Raw genomic sequence first — 19,749 nt, forward strand, 5'->3', positions numbered from 1 at the left:
ACCATTAGCACGGTGGGCCTTGGGCCAGGATGGCATACAAACTGAAGGTTAGTCCAATTCTGTGATTTACTAGTGCTTTTCTGGATACCAACTATTTTTTTGGCTTCTGTAGATTTTATTTGCAATCCATACTATGAATAAGCAAAATTCTTACATTCTTTTAAAAAAAACTCTTGAGGGTCACTGTTTTACATTCTATAGACTTCCTGTCACGTCACAGCAGCGGAAAGCCAGTTCTGCACTGTCAACTCCTAGCTACTTAAAGCATTTTATTTCATTTGTACTTGAAAAATTGCTGTGTACACATGAAATAAACAAAAGCAATGTCTTCCTGACAGAAACAGTCCTGCCCTCAGAGCCCTTACTGTAAGGGCCTTGTCCCTGAAGATCCTCATACTGTGAAAAGGAATGGTTTGTGGGAGAATAATGGGCGAGGGCATCAAATCCAGAATCTCCGCATGCTCAGGTGTCAACGGAGCTCTATCTGGTGACTCTCTTGTTTACCATTTATCACCAGGACCCTTAAACTGTTATCTAAAGGATGTAAAATTTGATTCAATTCTACACAGAGAGCTACAGGCAATCAAGGAATGCTGAGAGTAGAAAAATCAGTCCTGTCTTCCCAAAGAAGAGAACAGTGATTGGTTATCCAATACCAAATGGTCAGTCCTGAACACACACACAGGTAATGATTACACAGACTGAGCAGGTTATATTAAAAATACCTAAGTGGTCTGAAGTGATGACCTAGCAGTTCCGCCTGACATGCCCCACTCCTAAGACCATGGTTACATCTGATTCTCCTAGATCAGTGCCAAAGCAGTGAGAGATGCCCTGAAGACCAAGTTCAAAGCAAATGCCAAGAAGACGTCTGCCAGCAGCATAAAAACTGTGACCGTGAATAGTAGTGGATCAGGACTGAGGCATGACCTGCTGAGTCTTCAAGGTGATGAAGACGTGTTACAACAGACTGAAATCACCCTCACGTTCTGGGGATAAAACTGCGTACACATCTGGTTGATAAAGCAGGAGCCCCCCCCCCATATATATATACAAATAGGCATGGAGTAACAAAGACATCAGGCCATGGATTTTTTAGCAAGCAGAGCTTATTTGGCACCTAAGCGGGGGATTCTAAATACTGACCACCGAGAGAAACAGCTCAACCAGGAGACGGACCACAATGGTTGACACTGTACACATCCTACAGTCACAGCAAGCTCTAGTCCCTCGTCTTATACCTCACATTTAGTAACGTGTTCCGTTCCCTGTCAAGTAGACCTTGATGAACAATGGTAAAGACAAACTTATGAAACAATGCAGTATGACCCTCAGATGTGGGCTATCAAAAAGTACTTATTTGACACATTTTATTAGTCAGGCATACCAAAATCTTTACTTACAGGGCAAGATTGGAGACCATTTTCTTCACATTTTATAATTAAGCATTCCTTATTGTAGCTTAAAGAAAATTTCTAGATTCTTGCGATTCTATCTGTGGCAAAGTCCAGAGAATGTGATGGCGCAAATGGCCAGCTTCACTCACCCTCGGTATCTAGGTCCACAGCCAGATTCTGGAAGATGTCCATGTGTGCTGAGTGGGTGATGGTGCTCATTGAAGGCGTGCTGCCCTTGTTGTGGATGTGCGCGATGGCCTGAGTCCCTACATAGAGCACCAATGCGTTGATAAGCTGGAGGTTGTAGCGATTCCCAGGCTCATTAGATACCTAAATGGGAAAAGAAATTTACCATACAGCTACGAAAAATACTTAATATTTCATTAATTTTTTTTCCAGAGAGAGGATCTCATAGTGTAGCTCTGGCTAGATTCAAAAACAGAGAGCCACCTGCCTCTGCTTCCCCAGTGCTGGGATTAAAGGAAGGTATGTGCCACTATGCTTGGCAGCACTGCTGTTTCTCAAGCCTTCTTTCTTAAAAGGGCTATAGCTGTTGAGATCCTTTGTGATTTGAATATAAGGAACCTGCTCAAGACTGTGAGCTCTACAAATGTACAGCTGCCCTAGGAAGGACTCTACGAGAAGACTTGTGTTTCTTTGGAAAACCAAATACTTTTACAGGTGGGTGATACAGCTATAAAAACAAATTTCAAGCACAACCTCAATCATATCAATTTAGAGAAATAATGTGCACATTAACTATGCTAACACTGGAAAGCCAAATCCACTTCAAGTCATTCCATAGAGGGAATTTCACTACAGTCACTCTAGAAATGCTGGTCGGGTCTCACAGGAAAGTAGCCTCATCGATAACTGGGTCAAAGATGAACTGTTAGCAAAGCATATAACCCAGTGAAGCTCACAATTACAGGAGTACATGAATTTAAGGATGTGTGTATTTCCAGGAATGAGGTCTTGCCCTCAAGTTGGCCATAAGCTTGTCACCCGGTCTGCCCCAGTCTTCTCCGTGTTAAGGTGACAGGTTCGTGCTACCACTTCCAACTTCGATGTTTCTAACACTCTATAAAGCCGGGTTGAAGACTCGTCTGGATGGGACTCAGGTTGGACGGTGCACATGAACTGCCTGTGCAGAAGACGCGGCAGAGAACTTACGGCAAACAAACCAGCTAACCTGTAGGTTACTACGCAGATCAGACAGAAAAGTGACTGGTGATCGAGTTTTAAGATAAGAATCCAAATCTTTTTTGAACTGAGGTGGCATCACTCCAGTGAAGTTGGTGAGGATCCGAGGTGCAATGTTAATTTCGCTCAGCATGTCCACCTGCCACAAACATCAAGAGTCACATCAGCCACAAGTTAACAAACCATACCTCTCAGGATGGCTTTCTAGAACTAAACATGTGCACAGACTGTGATTATGACAAATCAACATTTTCTTGTCATGCAGTGTTAGCAAAAGAATATTTTTGTGCCAATCTAATTTGCACTGGTAACCTTTTTTTTCCCCAATCTTAGATTTCAAATTGGTACAGATTATTCCATACTTACTATCAAGAGTCCCAACCACTGAAAGAAGCCCCAGACAAATATATGCTTTAAAATGTATTTAAAAAAGGACCTTAAAAAAGGAGAGCTCAAGAGATTTAATAGGATACTCTTATTTTAAGGCTACCGCCGTTAACATGATTTTAAGTGGTTCCTTTTCATTAAATAATTTCAACACACACACATGAAAACTTGTGAAGTGTAGACATTGCGAAGACCACTTTGTTGAATTACTCAGTGTGGAATCAGCAACCGCCCAACTTTCAGTATGGGGTTCAATAATTATAACATGTCAAAAATATGAAAAGCAGTAACCAGGAAAATAGTAAACTAATATTCAACAATAGTATCACACTCAGCAAAATTAATAACAGAATTAGTTCCCCTAAAAGTATCAATACCTAAAATGTGTACGTGCTAGAGAGAGGGGGACTAAATACACTGATTATTAGAAAGAAGACTGAAATGTTAAGATAAAAACTTTCCCTTCAGGAGCTGCAAAGATGGCCTAGTGGTCAAGAATGCTGGCTGCTCTTAAGAGAGTCCGGTACCCAGCACCCGCACGGCAGCTCACGGTCATCTCCGTCCAATTGTTCCATGACCCACTACCTTATTTAGGCCTCTGCTGCACATAAACTCAAACCATACACATAAAATGAATCTAAGGGGAAAAATTAAAAAAAAAAAAAATCAAGGAAACATTAAGGAAATAAAAGTTAAATCGCCAGCAAGACTGTAACAAACACAAAACTTTACCTTCAGATTAGGCGTGAATGGGTCTGGGAGCCTCATATTTCTTGGGAAGGCACTCAGGATCAAATTTCTTAACTGGATACAATTAGGAGGGATCACATCACAGAACCCATAATGGTAATCACAAAGGAACTCTGGGAAATCATGCAAAAGAACTAGCAGCACTCTCAGAGTACCCTACATACAAAGGGAAAAAGTTCCATACTAAGAAAGCAATATTTTTTTTTTCTCCATTGTAAACTTTAACTTGGTAAAAAAAAAAAAAAAAAAGTCAAAAGTATATTTTAGTAACATTAAAAACAACAACAAAACCTATAGGCTTTAATTAATGCATACAGTTAAGATTATAGAAATAATTACATGCAGAAATCATAAAAAACTAGGAGCTGAGCCTTAAATAAAGTACAAACATTCTGCCAGAAACAATGTTGCCACATCTGTCTCTGGGAACTAGAAAGAGGACAAACAAAGTAAAACAGGCAAACTGACTGCAGAAAATGGTGGTGGGCTCAAAGCTAACCTTTTCTAGTTCTTAACAAGTATAGTAAATCCAACAATTTTGATGTGTAGGTAGGAAGAACACCTTAGCACCCTGCGATAGTCTAGTATGTATGTATGCGTGTCTAAGAAGGCCCTAGGTTTCATCCCTAGTGCCATAGGGGGACAAAGTCACAGGGGGACATGAGCAAACTACGAGAAGGAAGATGACGGAAAGATACATCTATACATGAAAATCTCATTAAGGAGGTTGGGTAATGCATGCTGCTGCATCCTGTTAACTCCAGCAAGAGGGAGACAGAGTCGGGAGGAACTCGAGTTCTTCTGGCAAACTCAGGCTAAACAGTGAAGCTCTGCCCCAGTAAGATGAAGCTCTGCAGAGGCTCAGCTGCTAGAGCACTCGCTGCCCTTGCAGAGGACTGGGGTTTGCTTCCAGCACCCACATGGTGGCTCTCCACTATCTGTATCATTTCCTGGGGAGCCAACATCATCCTTCTGTATTCCCTGAGCACTAGGCATACATGTGGTGCACATAAATGCACCCATGCAAGCAAAAGTCATACACATGAAACAAATCAAACAGGACATCATCACGGAAGCAGATGTTAAATTCCCAGTGAGGTTGTAGCAAAGGCTAGGACTGTGGTGGTTGGGAGATGGGAGTGCAATGCAGGAGACATATAAAAGATGGAGAAAGAAAACCTACAGTGGGAGAGGCACTTGCACCACTAGTGTATCCTTAAGTAGGGCTCTGAGTATCAAATGGTACTGTAAAAGCATAGTAATAGTTCCTGCATAAAAACGTTTTTTTCAGGTATTTGTAAATAAGAATTACCTTGTAGAGGATTTGCATAGGTTTAGTGAGTTCCACATTTCTAAGAAAAGGTGCTAAATATTTGAATAAATCAATCAACAGCTGGGCATACATAGGCCACCCCTAAAAAGAGAGAAATGTACATGAGTTGTACTAACATTTAGAAGCTGGTCGGCTACCAGAAACTTGCCCAAGCCCCCATATTGTATCTTATCTGTAATAACCTGACATGGGGGCCTCTTCAGACTGGATCCTAGCAAAGTGAAGTGTCAGCTCAGTGTGGTGGGATGTGTCTAAAACCCTAGCACAGGAGGCTGAGGAGGAAAACTAAGTTCCAAGTCAGCCAGGAAAACAGACAACAAAACAAAAAGACTAAGTATTATGGTAGTGGGAATGCTATCTGAAACAACAGGACTCCAGAGATTTGGGGAAATATTTAACTTCGTGCCTCTAAGGAAACTAAAGAGGAAGGAGACCACCTTGAGGGAATTTCAGATATAATATCAAACTAACGACAGGCAGGCTGTTTGCCGTGACTCCTTCTTTTAAGGTCTGGACCAACTATTTCTTTTCTTATTCCCAACTCCTACTACATAACCTTGCTGAATTTATAGCCTCAATTCTGTACTTTCAGCCCCCAAGTGGCCTAGTTACTGTAATATCCCCAGTCATACCAATTCTATTTCATTCTTTGTGTGTGCACAATGCGCGCGTGTGCATGCGCGCTTGCGCCATGGATTGCATATGGAAACCAGAGGACAAATTCATTAAGAGGTTACTTCACTTTCTTGCCCAGTTTATTTCAACACATAAGTGTTCCATTTTCTTCTGGTCTGAAGGACCAGATGAAGGTACTTACTATATAGTACTCCTTTGCCATTTAGCTGCACAATGACAAATTTCTATTAAATACTGTTAACAACTCCAGCATGACTGGAGACCGACACAGATGGCCCATAACAAAGCTAGAAAAGCAGTATCTGTCACCCAGCAAAGCCTTTAGATGTAGTGAAGTACTTGATAAGCCCCTTTAAATGATGTGACATAAATAATGTGACCAAATAACATGTGTGGGAAAAGTAACCTGCTACTGGGTAGCTAATAGAACCTGGCATAAATAATGCTAGAAAGCCCCGGGTAGTTACAGGCTTCATCTGTAGGAGATAAACTGCAGCCACACCTTCTGCTGTGGCGTGTGTGCCAGCATTCTTGCAATAAAGATCCGATGCGAGATCAATTCAAGCCAAGCATATACAAAGCCAGGAGCTTTGGTAGGCCTCAAGATGTGGAATGTATTGCTGAAAGAAAAATTTCAGAAGCACAAATTTAAATATAGTAAACGAATGAAGACTTTACAAAGAAACACACATCAAAACATACCAAAGTTGTGCCTGACTTTTACCTCACTAAACCAACAGTCCTTAAATTTCAGCAAAGTACATTCACTGCCTGTGATTCCAGCACAGCCTTTGATACCTACACAAAGATCAACTATCAAGTTGGGTGTTTGGGGTACATGGCTGTAATTCCAGCTCTTGAAAGCTAGAATCAGGAGTTTAAGGCCAGCTTCAGCAACACAGGAACTTTTGAGATCAGCCTGAGCTATGAGACCCTGTATCAAATGACAGCAGCAAATAGAAATTTCTACTATGTGAAACGCTCACCAGAAAGCTGTAAGGGTCTGGAAATTGATGGTCTCCAACACGTGCTCAGGTGCATTGAGCTCCAGCAGCAGCATGATGAAAATCCTATGGTAGGGAAGCTGCTGAAACTCGCTCTGCCGGACATCGTGGTCCTGCAGGAGAACTCCCACTACTATACCGAGAACCTAGACGGAACACAGAGACCACGTCCCATCAGCCACACAGGTGAGCCCAGTCACCGCCACTTCCAAGCCCTAAGTCCTTGAAGACCTTGTGTTCTCGGAAAGAACCTAGGCCCTCCCAAATGCTTGGGACGCGGCATGTGAGTGCCATCTTTGAGCTTGTTCTGTTGTGGTTTTAAAACTCTGCACGAGGTCTTGCGAGGCTGCCCAAAAGCTGGCTTTGAACTTACAGGTTCCACTGTGATGTTCCTGCCTCCTCACTCAGGAACTCACTACCAGCACTGGCTTACCCTGTACTCTTAAGCACTACAAACAATAAAGAAAAGGATACAGGGTTGGGGATTTAGCTCAGTGGTAGAGCGCTTGCCTAGGACGCGCAAGGCCCTGGGTTCGGTCCCCAGCTCCGGAAAAAAAGAACCAAAAAAAAAAAAAAAAAGAAAAGAAAAAAAGGATACATACGTGCTGTTTAGACACAAATTCCTGTGCCCGCAGCCAAAGGGATTGACTCAGTTTTCTTTTCTGTTTGTTTGTTTAAATTTCACTGTTATTAAACCAAACTTCTGTATTTTCAATAAAGGCCACTGGTTTTTCTAAAGCTATAGAAACCTGGATGTCATGCTGAAATTCAACAATGTTGAAATGTCTAATGTGACCTGAAGTCTACAAGGAACAAACGATTCCCACTTCTCCTGGCTTGATGTATGTCCGCATTCTCCTCTGCTCAATGATCACTGCAGGGACAGTAGGTCCCACTTGTATTTCTCTACAGGCAAAGCTACAGTCAAGATTCACAGTCTTGCACTAGTTTAATATTCACATTCCACGATTCCCTCTGTCTAAATCAGGTCGATAATTAAATGTCACCCCATTCAGACACAAGTGGAGCAGGAGTGCACCAGCTTCCACCGCCTCTTGTTTGGATCATCATCCAAGTGTGCCCTTCAATCACGGCACTTCTGATTCTGAGGACAGCCTTGTCCACAAAGTGAGTTGCAGGCTATCCGGGGCTACAGTGAGACCTTGTCTCAAACAATGCCTGGTGGAGAGGTGGAGTGGGGTGGTGATGAGACACTGGACACAGGAATGAGAGGGACACTACAATGGGTCAGAGAACACAAAAATCTACAAGTCAAGAAAGGATTCCAGACCTTATTAAGCAGGTTGATCTTTGTGACAGTGTTGGTGGCCTCCCCAGAGTGCTTCACTAACAGTGCAATGAGGCGGACAAAGGCATCCAGGTTGTGGTAACACTTGGCCCGGATCATGGTGGGGTTGGCAGCAGGATTGTGCTGCTGCTCTGCCTGAGCACGGTAACTGATTTCAACACACATTTCAGTGCAAAGTCGAAAAAACCTTGTTATGAGGTCATCAGTTTTAAGTATTCCTTGTTGGTGCATCTACAGTGGAAATAATCAATCAACATGGTGAGACCATTCTCAAAAATCAACTTTATACAGTTAGCTTTCATTCAGCAGAGTTCTAGTTTACACCATTTCTAATCCTTACTCTGAAAGGATGCATTAGGAAAAGGGTCTCCCTGTTATTAAGGAGCTGTGGCAGAGTTCCTCTCAGGTTTAATGCATGGAGAAGATTGACAAAGAGATATTACTAACATTAAATAAGAGGGCATCTACAACTTGGGAAATTATATAAATGAAGGTAACTTAAAGTTCTCTCCACAGATGCCTTCCTCTTATTTAACCTGTAGCAATGTTTTTTAAACTCCAGCAATCCGCAGAGAAATCATTAATTTAATAAATACCCAAGATTATGTGACTTAAATGTAATAATCTTTTATACTGTTACAATTAGTAGAAAAGTCTAGTTTCAGGTCAACATAGCAACACTGTCTCAAAAACAGACATTAAAACATTAAAGCAGCAGAACAAGGGGTCAGCATTTACTAACCGTCTTAAGACCCAAGGGGGAAAACAAAGTCATCTTGAAAACCTTTAAACAATTTAACTATTTGATAAACAATAAAACAGCTAGAGGTTTGAATTACACAAACAATGCACCCAAGCCGAGGCAGAGGGCCAGCAAAGAATCTTCTCCCACACTGACATGTGAAAGCCGGAGAGGCAGAGGAATGTATGTGCTGTGACAAAGCACTAGAAGAAAGAAAGAAATCCCCGAAAGGGAGCAGTGACGTCTACTGCACCTTCTCCCCAGAGAAATGCGTGAGAGCAAACAGAGGAGCTGGGCAGGCACATCCATACCCACGGCAGGCAATGCCACGGAACACACACATTTGCATTTCTGCCAATGGAATGAGGAGTCAGAATAAACACGAATGATAGCTTTTCAACTTGAGTCATGCTTTATGACTTCCTGGGCTCTTTTAGCAGAGAAATTTACATAGCATAGTTTACTAGTTGTCATTCATGTTGAAAAGCAAAATCCACCCACACTCAATTGTCAGGTATTAAAAACACATCTCATTAGTCTTTCTTTGGAAAAACAATCATCTTTTGGTGTCAATTTGAGGAAGTGAAAAATTAGGACAGTCAAAAGCTTTATAGCTTACTGAACAAGCACTGTAACTGTTTTAGTAAAAGAATGAAGGCCAGTTTAAGACAGTACTATTTTTGACAAGTTCTATTACAGTCATAACTAATTTTTCCTCTTTCTTCCTCACGTCACTGAAAACAGCCAGTGATGATAAAAGACAAAATGGACTGTGACTACTTTTTCCAGTTTATTCTGTATGTAACTGCTTATTTTTTAAAAGGCCTATTTTTAATTACAACTATGTGAATGCTCATGCATACTTGCTAGTGTGTAACTGTGTTCAACGGTGCACATATATGCACATGAGAGCAGGTGTCTGCCAAAGCCAGAGGTGCGGGATATCCCCGAAGCTTGAGTTAGTGAACTAAGTGCCCAATGTGGGCACTGGGAACCAAACCACAGTCCTCGGCAAAAACCGTACAAAGCATGTGCTGTCAACTGGTGAGTCATCTCTCCGGTCCACTAAGACTATTCTTGGTATGGTGGTTTGATTAAAACTGTTTCCTACAGACTTATATAGTCTATATATAGTAAGTGCTTAGTCATTAGGGAGTGTCACTATTTGAGAAAAATTAGGAGGTGTGACCTTGTTTTGAAACTGTGTCATAGGAGGTGGACAAGCATATGCCAGGGCCAGTCTGTCTGTCTGTGCTTGTGAATGAATCAGGATGTAGCTCTCAGCTACTGCTCCAGTGGCAGCCATGTCACCATGCTCTGAAAACAAGGCCCGGATTCAATGCTTTCCTCTATAAGAGCTGCCTTGGTCGTGGCGTCCCCTCACAGCATGGAAGAGTGACCAGCACACTTTGGTAAGCCCAATTGTTAACAAGCAACTCAATTTCCAAAACATTCAAACTGCAATGAGTCAGATTCATGTATACGAGACAATAAAAAATACTTACTACTAACTAGGGACTTACTGTATACTAGTGTTTTTAAAGTGTGATATCCTAAAATCGTGATGTATTAGCTTATAATCCATCACTAGTGACTATCTTAGTGAAACTGTATGTTGTGGCTTCATTATCATTTTCTGACCCACTACAGCACAACTGGAATAGGCTGAGTAGGACTAAGGAGTAGGAATGCTGAAATCAACAGTAGCTGTCATCAACAGTGAGGAAAACAGGCCAGGTTGGTTGAACAAAGCGTGGTGGTGGTGGTTTTGGTTTGCATGAGTATGGAGGCAATTCTGACCACAGGCATAGAATACTAAACTTTAACATCAGAGTAATCACACCCTACTTATGTTGAATAAAAAGCACCTTTCTTTCCAAAAGCTCTACCTGTCCAACAAACGCAGAGAATGCTTTGGTACTGTCACGGCCAGCTGCTGCTGAATGGTACAGATTCACCCATTCCCTCAGAAGATACTCTGCCTTCTCCCTCAGGCCTGGAGGGTCATCATATTCTGAGGCTTGAGAGATCCCAGAATGCATCATAAAGTTAGGGCCTCCATGAGCACGATCAATCATTGCTTCATAGTTAGATCTCACCACTTCCATCAGCTGGGGCAATCTAGTATGATAAATCCAGAGTGAACATCAGTTACCCCACACTTGTTTACTTCACAGACAGACATTTATCAGAACTGGAGAAACTCAGGCAGGATAGACAGGCTGCCTGGTCAATGGGCCCTAAGATCTGCTTGTTTCCGCCTCCCCAGTGCTGAGATTACCACTATACACAACTACACACAGTTTTTATGTTGTGTGCTTTCCTGCTGTGCACACACATCTTGCCCATGCTTATGGAAGCCAGAGTACAGCCTTGGGTATTATTATCTCAGCAGGATTCACCCACTCTGAGGAGTCTCTCACCAGGACTAGAGCTTGCTGACTAGGCTATGCCACCGGTGCCTAACTCAGCACTGGCATTACAAGTCTGTGTCAGTGCACTGGTGGCTGAGACTCAGATTTATCTCCAGCCAGACTCAAAGCCAGACCTCTGCTACCCACTCAGCAGCCACCGTATGCACACTTCTTCATCAAGAAGGCAGCGGATTAGGAGTTCACACTTTCAGGACAATATTTGACCTACCTAAAATTATGTTATAGGTTTAAAAAAGTCATAAAGTCATAAGTTATGCTAGTGTGTATCTCATTTGGAAGCTCAGAGACTGCTGAGTGCACAGGAGAGCAGAGCACTTCATTCTTACCCTTCTGGAGCATTGCCTCTGGAATGAGCATTAATTCTCATGAGGGTTTCAATGGTGTGGAACAGATCTGCCTCAGTAATATGGGCAACACTCCTTTCGTCCACCAGCAGAATTTTTACCAGTTGCATAGCAAATGCCACGGCCATGTAGTTTAAGCCATTCTCCATCGACTGGCAACACAGCAAATTCAAGAGAGTAACAATTAAAAACTAAAAGCACTTCCAGAACCCTTTAACCCATTCAGGTTAACTGTCTTCCATACCTGAGCAAGATGAAGGTCATACTGCTGCATGTTGACCAGATGGTTTCGGATTAACAACTCCACGGCCTCCACGTTATACTTGTATTCATCTCGGCATTCGATTAGGCACCTCAAGAGAAAGCATTGGTTTTTTTTTTTTTAAATCTCTCTTTTTTAATGTATTTATCTTTATTTTATGTGCATTGCTGTTTGTCTGCATGTATGTCTATGTGAGAGTGTCAGATCTTGGGAGTTACAGACAGTTGTGAGCTGCCATGTGGGTACTGGGAATTGAACTCAGGATCTCTGGAAGAGCAGTCAACAAACAACAAAACAGTATTAAGTTTAAAAAAAAATAGGCAGGCCAGGGATATCAAGTACCTCCTAGGCACAGCATGTATGAGGCCCACAACACCCTTATAAACAATATAAATATGGTATCAAAACAGTCCTAGCCAGTAGAAGAGATGGCCAAATGTTAAAAAAGCCTAAGCTTAGGGGTTGGGGATTTAGCTCAGTGGTAGAGCGCTTGCCTAGCAAGCTCAAGGCCCTGGGTTCGGTCCCCAGCTCCGGAAAAAAAAAAAAAAAAAAAAAAAAAAAAGCCTAAGCTTTGCTTTCACATTTTGGGAATGGGAGGGATTTCATTCAAGACAATGCTATTATGAATGTGAAATTCTGAAAACAAATGACCTGAAGCTTGCTTCTCAAATGCACGTGTCAGAACCACTCAACAATTCTAACCCCTGAGAATCAGGGATTTCAAATCCCATTTATCTTGTAGGCAAAAGAAAAACATCTAGAAATAAATAGATTAAACATGACAAAATCTAGTCCATGGGGCTGGAGATGGCTCAGTGGCTTAAAGCACACTTTTTGTTTTTGCAAAAGACCTAGGTTCACTTTCCAGCACCCACATGGTAGATCGCAATCATCCTAACTCCAATTTCAGAGGCTCACATGTCCTTTGCTCTCCTCTGCAGGCACAGACATACAGCACACGTGCACGCATGCGATGAAAACGACATCCCTGCAAGCACACCATGTGTGCACACAAGCTGCAGGGAGCTGACGTGACTCACGGCCAGCGTCCTGGCCCCACCTTGTGATCTGCTTGTTGCACCATGGAGACCCGTACGCCCTGCCGTCCTGCAGCCCTTTCAGCACCAGCAGGTGGCACTCCCTGTAGCGCAGCAGCAGGTCAGCGTCAGCACCACTTGTGGCATCCAATAGGCCCTCCACAGCCTGAGAACACAAGGAAGGGTTCACAAGTGTGTGAGACCCATAAAGCACTCAACCCAACTGTCAGAGCTTGAAATCAAATGCACTACTACATAATTTCTGAAGGTCTCTCAACTTCTACCTCGTTTAAGCCTATTTTTTAGTATTTGTCATTATTAAATCTATAGTTTTTCCGTTCATCATAGCTCCAAGAAAATATTACCATATGGAAAAGATGTCCCATCCACCTTACTAACTTCTGACTGTTATAAGTACATTCTACAGAAAGGGGTGGAGGTGGGAATCAATACTTGGTTTGCTTCAATTCTAAATATACAGATTCAGATAACAGACCAGTCTCTAACCAGGCTCCTTCTACAAGCAATAGTGTACGTAAGAACCAACCTTCTGTAGTAATCCAAGAGCAGCTATAGCATCCCGAGAATTCCGAGACAATACTACAACCTCTAAGAGACTTCGTAGAGCCTGGGCTTGAGGATTCATGGCCAAAGTTGGTGGGATGGCATGCAGGTGCTGCTCCAGTTCTGTAATACACTTATCATAAATCTGAGCGACGTCATCTGTTGCCCAAGCTTGCTGTTTTAGAAAAAGAAAGAGCAAGCAATAGATAGCAAACTTTTAAGGTTGTTCCCTGGTATAACACACCAATAGAACAGAAGTCAGCCCTTGGCAGATTGCTTTAGCTTACTCTCTTCTGTCCACAATGTAACATGACAGAGACATTTAAGAGGCCTGGCTACCACCCACACAATTGAGTGATCAGAGGGCATGATATGAACAAGGTGAAAGCCTGCCTGAGCGCTGCACACAAGCCATCCAGTAAGCCTTCTGCAACTTAACCAAGAGTTTTAAGTTTCAAACAATATAATACTTCCATCCAAAGCCCAATTTGCATGACTGAGCAAATAAACACAACATCACTTCTGTGCTTCCTCACTTTTTTGTCTTTTGAAATAGGGTTTCTCTGTGAAGCCCTGGTTGTTCTGGATCCAGCTCTGTAGACCAGACTAGCGTGTAGTGCAGAGATCTGCCTGCTTCTGCCCCCTGAGTACTAAGTAGATTAAGGCATGCGCTGCCACACATGGCCATGTGCCTTTCCTGTCAAATACCGCTACTGTCCTGGAAAGACAGCTCAGTGGGTCATGAGCTTACTGCAACCATGAAGACCTGAGCTCACATCTCTAGAACACCGTAAAGACGGGTGTGGCAGCATGTGCCTGTAATCCTATTGCTCTAACAGTAAGCTGGAAAATGAAGGGGTATTCATGGAAGCACACAGGACAGGTACCTGGGGTACATAAGAGTGAGAAATGAAGAGACTGGTTTCAAAAAGAGGTGAAAGGTGAGGACCATCACAGTCCTTTGTCTACCACGCATACAGACACACAAAATCACATCCATACTCTGGGTAAGCGGAAGTGCCATAAAAGTCGAGGTGAAGCTCAGCAGCAAAGAGCTTAGTTAGGATACCCAAGGTCCAGGTGGGTCCCAGCACAGTAAATGAAGACATTCAGAGAGGACCACTACGTGAAATACCTGATTCTAAAATAGGTCTTTTACTATACGTTACTTGAAGTTTAAAGAATTAGATGAAGATATTAACGTTTAATTTCGTGATTTTAACATTTGTATACTACAGTTATAAGAACTATAAGCCACTGGAACACCAGTACATGCATCAAGTGTAAGGTCTATATAAAGACATGATAAATGCTAGCTTAAGGCAAGCCTTAATATAACCGAACCTGTGGCTCCAAAACGTGGTGAGGCGGTGCTTAGCTAAAAGGATTCAAAGACCTCTAAACTCTCTCTACTTTGGCTAGGCATTGTGGCACACGCCTTAATCCTAGCACTTGGAGGCAGCTCTGAGAGTTCCAGGACAGTCAGAGCTACCTTGTTTCAGGTTCCACGGGGTAGGGGTGGTATTAACTACTTTGTAAATTAGAAATTAAAAAAACGAAAGAGCTGGGGGTGTAGTTTAGTGGGTAGTGAGCTTATCTAGCAAACACAAGGTTCCATCTTGAGGACTCATAAATCAAGTGCAGTGTATACAACTGTAATTCTAACATGGGAGGGGGCAAGGCACACACACACACACACACACACACACACACACACACACACACACACACACACACACACACACACACAGCTTCCTCTCTGTTAGGTTGCTTTCTTAACATAGGAAGTTACTATGTAGACTGCTGGGGAGTTCGGAGTTAGTTATATATGGTCCTACTCAGCCATGAGCCATGCAAGCTATGATGCCAATCTGCCAGGCAAGATATGCCTCCTGGTGCAATAGTGGCATGAATGAAGGATGCTCTGCCACCTATGGCTGAATATGAGCCCCACTCGAGGGAACTCAAGCCTGACTAGAAACTAGCTAAAAGCCCATGGCTGGGAAGGTCATAGACTCTGGTGGGAAGAGAAGGAAATTACTACTTTTGTTTTGCTAAGTGGACATGTTGTCAAACTGTCTTCTAAACATTCATCTTATACTCTTATGATTAATATTCCACTCAACCTACATCACAAATCTTGTTTTACAATGGTAACAGTGAAGACCAGTCAAGGGGCTAAGAATGAGTAACTGTTTGAACTCAGCCCTGAACAGGGCATTTCTATCACCTCCTCCAAGGCTCAGGGAGAATTTAAACAAGGGAACAAATAATTTAAGAGGTAGATAACAAGGGGTTGGGGATTTAGCTCAGTGGTACAGCTCTTGCCTAGCAAGCACAAGGCCCTGGGTTCGGTCCCCAGCTCCGGGAAAAAAAAAAAAAAAAGAGAGAGAACAAGGAGATGTGCTACAAAAAGCAGTCTTGTGTATATGATCTGGAATTCCCAGCAGCTCTGGTCTCAGGGACAAGTTGAACCATCAACATTCCACTAGAAATGAGAGAGGTACTCGGGGGGCCCACCCCTGCTCAATGGCTCTGTGGAGAGGGAATCATTGCTCTTTGGGGTGTATCTGATGTTAAGCTGTTCTAGGATCCAGTAAAAACCCCACCTATACCCACGCAGATACAGGCTGTCGTGATTAAATTCAGCGGGTTACTATTTTGTGAGAGTATGGATATATATGTACGTATATGTACATGTGGAACTCAGAACAATTTATAGGAATCTTTTTCTCTTTCCTGGGACTCCAGAGAAACTGAAGGAGAAATGAGGGCATAACGAAGATGTATTATGCTCAAAATATATAAATGTATGAAATTAATAAAAATCTTAAATTTTATTTTAAAGAGGTGAGAACCTTCAGAAAATACATAGTCAATGAAGGCACTTTATATCATTTCTTTCTAAAAGAAAGACCAACAGAAGCAAAGCAGACAGACAGCAGCTCAATAGTGTCAAGTGGTTTGTGGTGTTTTTCTTGTACTGTCAACTTCAGTTAAATGTCTTGCATAATCTTAGAAACTCTCCCTTTAGGGGCGGGGATTTAGCTCAGTGGTAGAGCGCTTACCTAGGAAGCATAAGGCCCTGGGTTGGTCCCCAGCTCGAAAAAAAAAAAAGAACCAAAAAAAAAAAAAAAAAAAAAAAAAAGAAACTATCCACTTTGACCTAAATAAAATTAAAAAAAAAACAAAAAAAAAAAAAAAAAAAAAAAAAAAGTAAGGGAAGACAAGAGTCAAGTTACCTTGAGGTAAACAGTAGTCAAGCTAATGCCAGGACTTACATTGCCTGCCACGCTGATCTAATAAAAATTATCAGTAACTTGGTGGCTTCCATTCCCTACCCAGTAACGAGCTCCCAAACAGACAGCAATGCACTGTTAAATTATATCTCATAACACAAACGATTTAATCCAAGTGAGGCATTTACCTTCATGGGCTGTGCTAAAAACCCTGTAGGCTGACTTAAGTCATTTGTAGGTAAGAAGCCAGGCACATTTCGCGCAAACTCTTCATAGACGGCTAGCTGCTTTGGGTCCACACCACCAACCTTAGAAGAAGAAAGCCTTTTTTTGGGTAGAATTCACTTCACAATCAAAAGAAACTTATTATTATTATTATTATTATTATTATTATTATTATTATTATTATTATTATTATTTTGAGGTGGAGGAATTGAGACAAGAGTCTCAGTTGTCGTTGTCATCGTCCCCCACCCCCTCTGTGGTACTAGAACTCACCAGGTACACCAGGCTGGCCTCAAACTCAAGAGATCCTTGCTACAATGCCAAGCTAAAACTTTTTTTTCAACTGATAAACTTGTACAGGATTCTAATAAAACAGTTAAATACATCATATGCAAGCATGCATGCCAACAGAACACAGAAGAGGCTTGCTTTCTCACTTTCTTGTTATACTCAGTGTCACTTACAGTTAGTAATAATTCTGTACCCGAATCCCTATATCAGCACTATCTGCAATCCTGACCAGCACTTGGGAAGGAGAGACCAGATGATGATGAGTTTGTGGCAGTCTGGTCTGTTTGGAAGCCCTGTCAACAAGAACCACTAGGAAATGCCTCAGATGAGACTGCCATGGGATTCTCCCTTGATGCTGGTAAATAGTATCAAATCTCACCATCTTGGTGGGACCAATAAGAAGCTATCAACAAAAAGATAAATACCAGAAAACATGAGTACAAGTTGGGAAAAGAGTACATGAACTTTTATCAAAACTGAGCTCCTGTAGGGACGAGAATTTCTGCCCTTGCTCAGGAGGTGTTAAGTGGAGCCTCTAGGGGTGTTTCCTGCAGCAGCAGCAGCAGCAGATGCACCCCCACACTCCTCACAGCCTCGTGCAACAGTAACACAGAGAGAGAGAGAGAGCCAAGGGAAGCAAGGAAGCAGAGCCTCCATTCTCACTTTCAGCCTGATCTGCTCGGGCATCCGTTCGGCTTGGTATGTAAGCACAACAGGATCACAGTACCGACGGCCTTCTTGCCGAGCGTGTTTCCTCAGCTCAAATTCCTACAAATAAAAGAAGTCACTGAGGCTCTTGTTATGAGACACTTCCTCAGATTCAAAGAAACCACAGTGTTAAAGATACATGCTAAACACTTACAGTTGCCAATCTCTTGTCCATCTCAGGGCCTGCTTTCTCCACTGCAGTTTTCTGAATAAAGCAGCAAGCTAATTCACAATTGTCCTGAGCTAACTGAGCAGCGGCCTGGTCCATCATCTCCCTTTGTTGTGGGGACGCAGTCTATTGAGAACACAAGACAAAAGAAAAGAGCCATTTTACAATGTATACTAGGATACACACTACAGTCAACAGGTTATTCCATTTTATGGTACTACTTATATACCAGCCGATATCTGCAAATACCCATAATTTGATCACATATGAGATGAAAATATTTTTAAGCATTCACTGGTTTGTGGTGAACATAGTCAACAATGTTACCTGTTAGGAAGCAAGAACTCCTAAATCTGATACCCAAGACTTAAAAAAGAAGTTACTTGAAGAGACAATGTGAAATGACTCATTCTCTCTCTCTCTCTCTCTCTCTCTCTCTCTCTCTCTCTATATATATATATATATATATATATATATAATATATAGTATATGAGTTTATAATATATATATAGTATGTGTATATACTGTATAAAATATACAGTACATATGTGTGTATATAAACACACACACACACACACACACACACACACACACACACACACGAAGTCACTTTAAATCACTTTTTTTTTTTTCCTTTTTTTTGGAGCTGGGGACCAAATCCAGGGCCTTGCGCTTGCTAGGCAAACGCTCTACCACTGAGCTAAATCCCCAACCCCTAAATCACTTTTATTATGAACTATTCCAACTGTTGCAATCTATGTGAGACCATAGCTAAAACTCAAAAATCTTCACTTCTCTAAGAAAATAATTGGTTACGGATGAGCACTAAGCACAAAACACATACAAAAGAAACAAATGAGATACTCTGCCTTAACACAACTCAAGAATCTGAAAGACGCCAGGAGCTGGAAGTGTCCTTCAGTGCTTGCCCTAACACACACACACACACACAGAGACAGAGACAGAGACAGACACACACACAGACACAGACACACAGACACACAGACACACACACACACACACACACACGTTGTTTTTAGGATCAAGTAGTAATATTTAGTTGCACAGGCCCAAACTCTTACAGACCAGGAATACATTTTATAGTACACAACAGTCTACTTACACGGAGAGCTGAAGCGAAGCTGTTTTTGAGGTTGGTAGATATGCTCATCAGTAAAGGTTCCCTGCAAGTAATCATAGCCATTCCAGCTGTCAAGTTCCGCATCATGTGATGAGCTGCTATTCTCATTCTAGATTCCTCAGAATCCAGAGCAAAGTCCTTTCTAACTATCTGTTCACATGTAGTCATAGCAATCTTAATGGACCGATCCACCACGGGGTGGACCAGCTCCTGGACAGCTCGTTCAATTGCTTGCCGCACACACTGCTTCAACTGTGGATGAGCCTGAAATAAAGGGATCTGGAAGGAGGAAAAGAGGCACAAAATCACGTCTGACTCTGGTATTCCTTCAATGCTACAGAAACCAGAGTTCATATAAAACTAATAACACCCCAGGAAATAGAAGCTAGGAAAAAAAGAATTCAATATAATCTGTGATCCATTTTTATCTTTTTTATCCCCTTCAATTTTAACAGGCAAACTGCTTATTGAACACATAGCACTTAAGCTTATACACATACAACTTTGTAAGTTAAAGTTATAGCTAAATTAATCATTAGAAAGAGGACTTCAGAAGATGGCTTTCAGAAAAGC

General features: G+C 42.0%; 1 protein-coding gene across 9 annotated transcripts in view; it reads right to left on the minus strand.

The window, feature by feature from the left end:
* Cnot1 (CCR4-NOT transcription complex subunit 1) overlaps window positions 1-19,749 on the minus strand; it is an 85,150-nt gene that overhangs the window by 1,589 nt on the left and 63,812 nt on the right. For 5 of the 9 annotated variants that reach the window (XM_032888042.1, XM_032888039.1, XM_032888038.1 and 2 more), the window contains exons 31-46: window positions 19,159-19,455; window positions 18,021-18,161; window positions 17,822-17,926; window positions 16,831-16,950; window positions 13,387-13,578; window positions 12,863-13,005; window positions 11,785-11,893; window positions 11,523-11,692; window positions 10,630-10,882; window positions 8,002-8,250; window positions 6,693-6,856; window positions 6,209-6,326; window positions 5,050-5,151; window positions 3,720-3,893; window positions 2,590-2,739; window positions 1,547-1,727 (exon numbers count right to left, since the gene is read on the minus strand). In XM_032888042.1, the coding sequence (XP_032743933.1) occupies window positions 1,547-1,727; window positions 2,590-2,739; window positions 3,720-3,893; window positions 5,050-5,151; window positions 6,209-6,326; window positions 6,693-6,856; window positions 8,002-8,250; window positions 10,630-10,882; window positions 11,523-11,692; window positions 11,785-11,893; window positions 12,863-13,005; window positions 13,387-13,578; window positions 16,831-16,950; window positions 17,822-17,926; window positions 18,021-18,161; window positions 19,159-19,455 (2,668 nt within the window). The remainder of the gene's footprint in view (window positions 1-1,546; window positions 1,728-2,589; window positions 2,740-3,719; window positions 3,894-5,049; window positions 5,152-6,208; window positions 6,327-6,692; window positions 6,857-8,001; window positions 8,251-10,629; window positions 10,883-11,522; window positions 11,693-11,784; window positions 11,894-12,862; window positions 13,006-13,386; window positions 13,579-16,830; window positions 16,951-17,821; window positions 17,927-18,020; window positions 18,162-19,158; window positions 19,456-19,749) is intronic. The other 4 variants (XM_032888044.1, XM_032888045.1, XM_032888041.1 and 1 more) reach the window with 1 other exon arrangement.

Source organism: Rattus rattus, chromosome 17, assembly GCF_011064425.1.
Source record: "Rattus rattus isolate New Zealand chromosome 17, Rrattus_CSIRO_v1, whole genome shotgun sequence".
NCBI classification, from domain to species: Eukaryota; Metazoa; Chordata; class Mammalia; order Rodentia; family Muridae; genus Rattus; species Rattus rattus.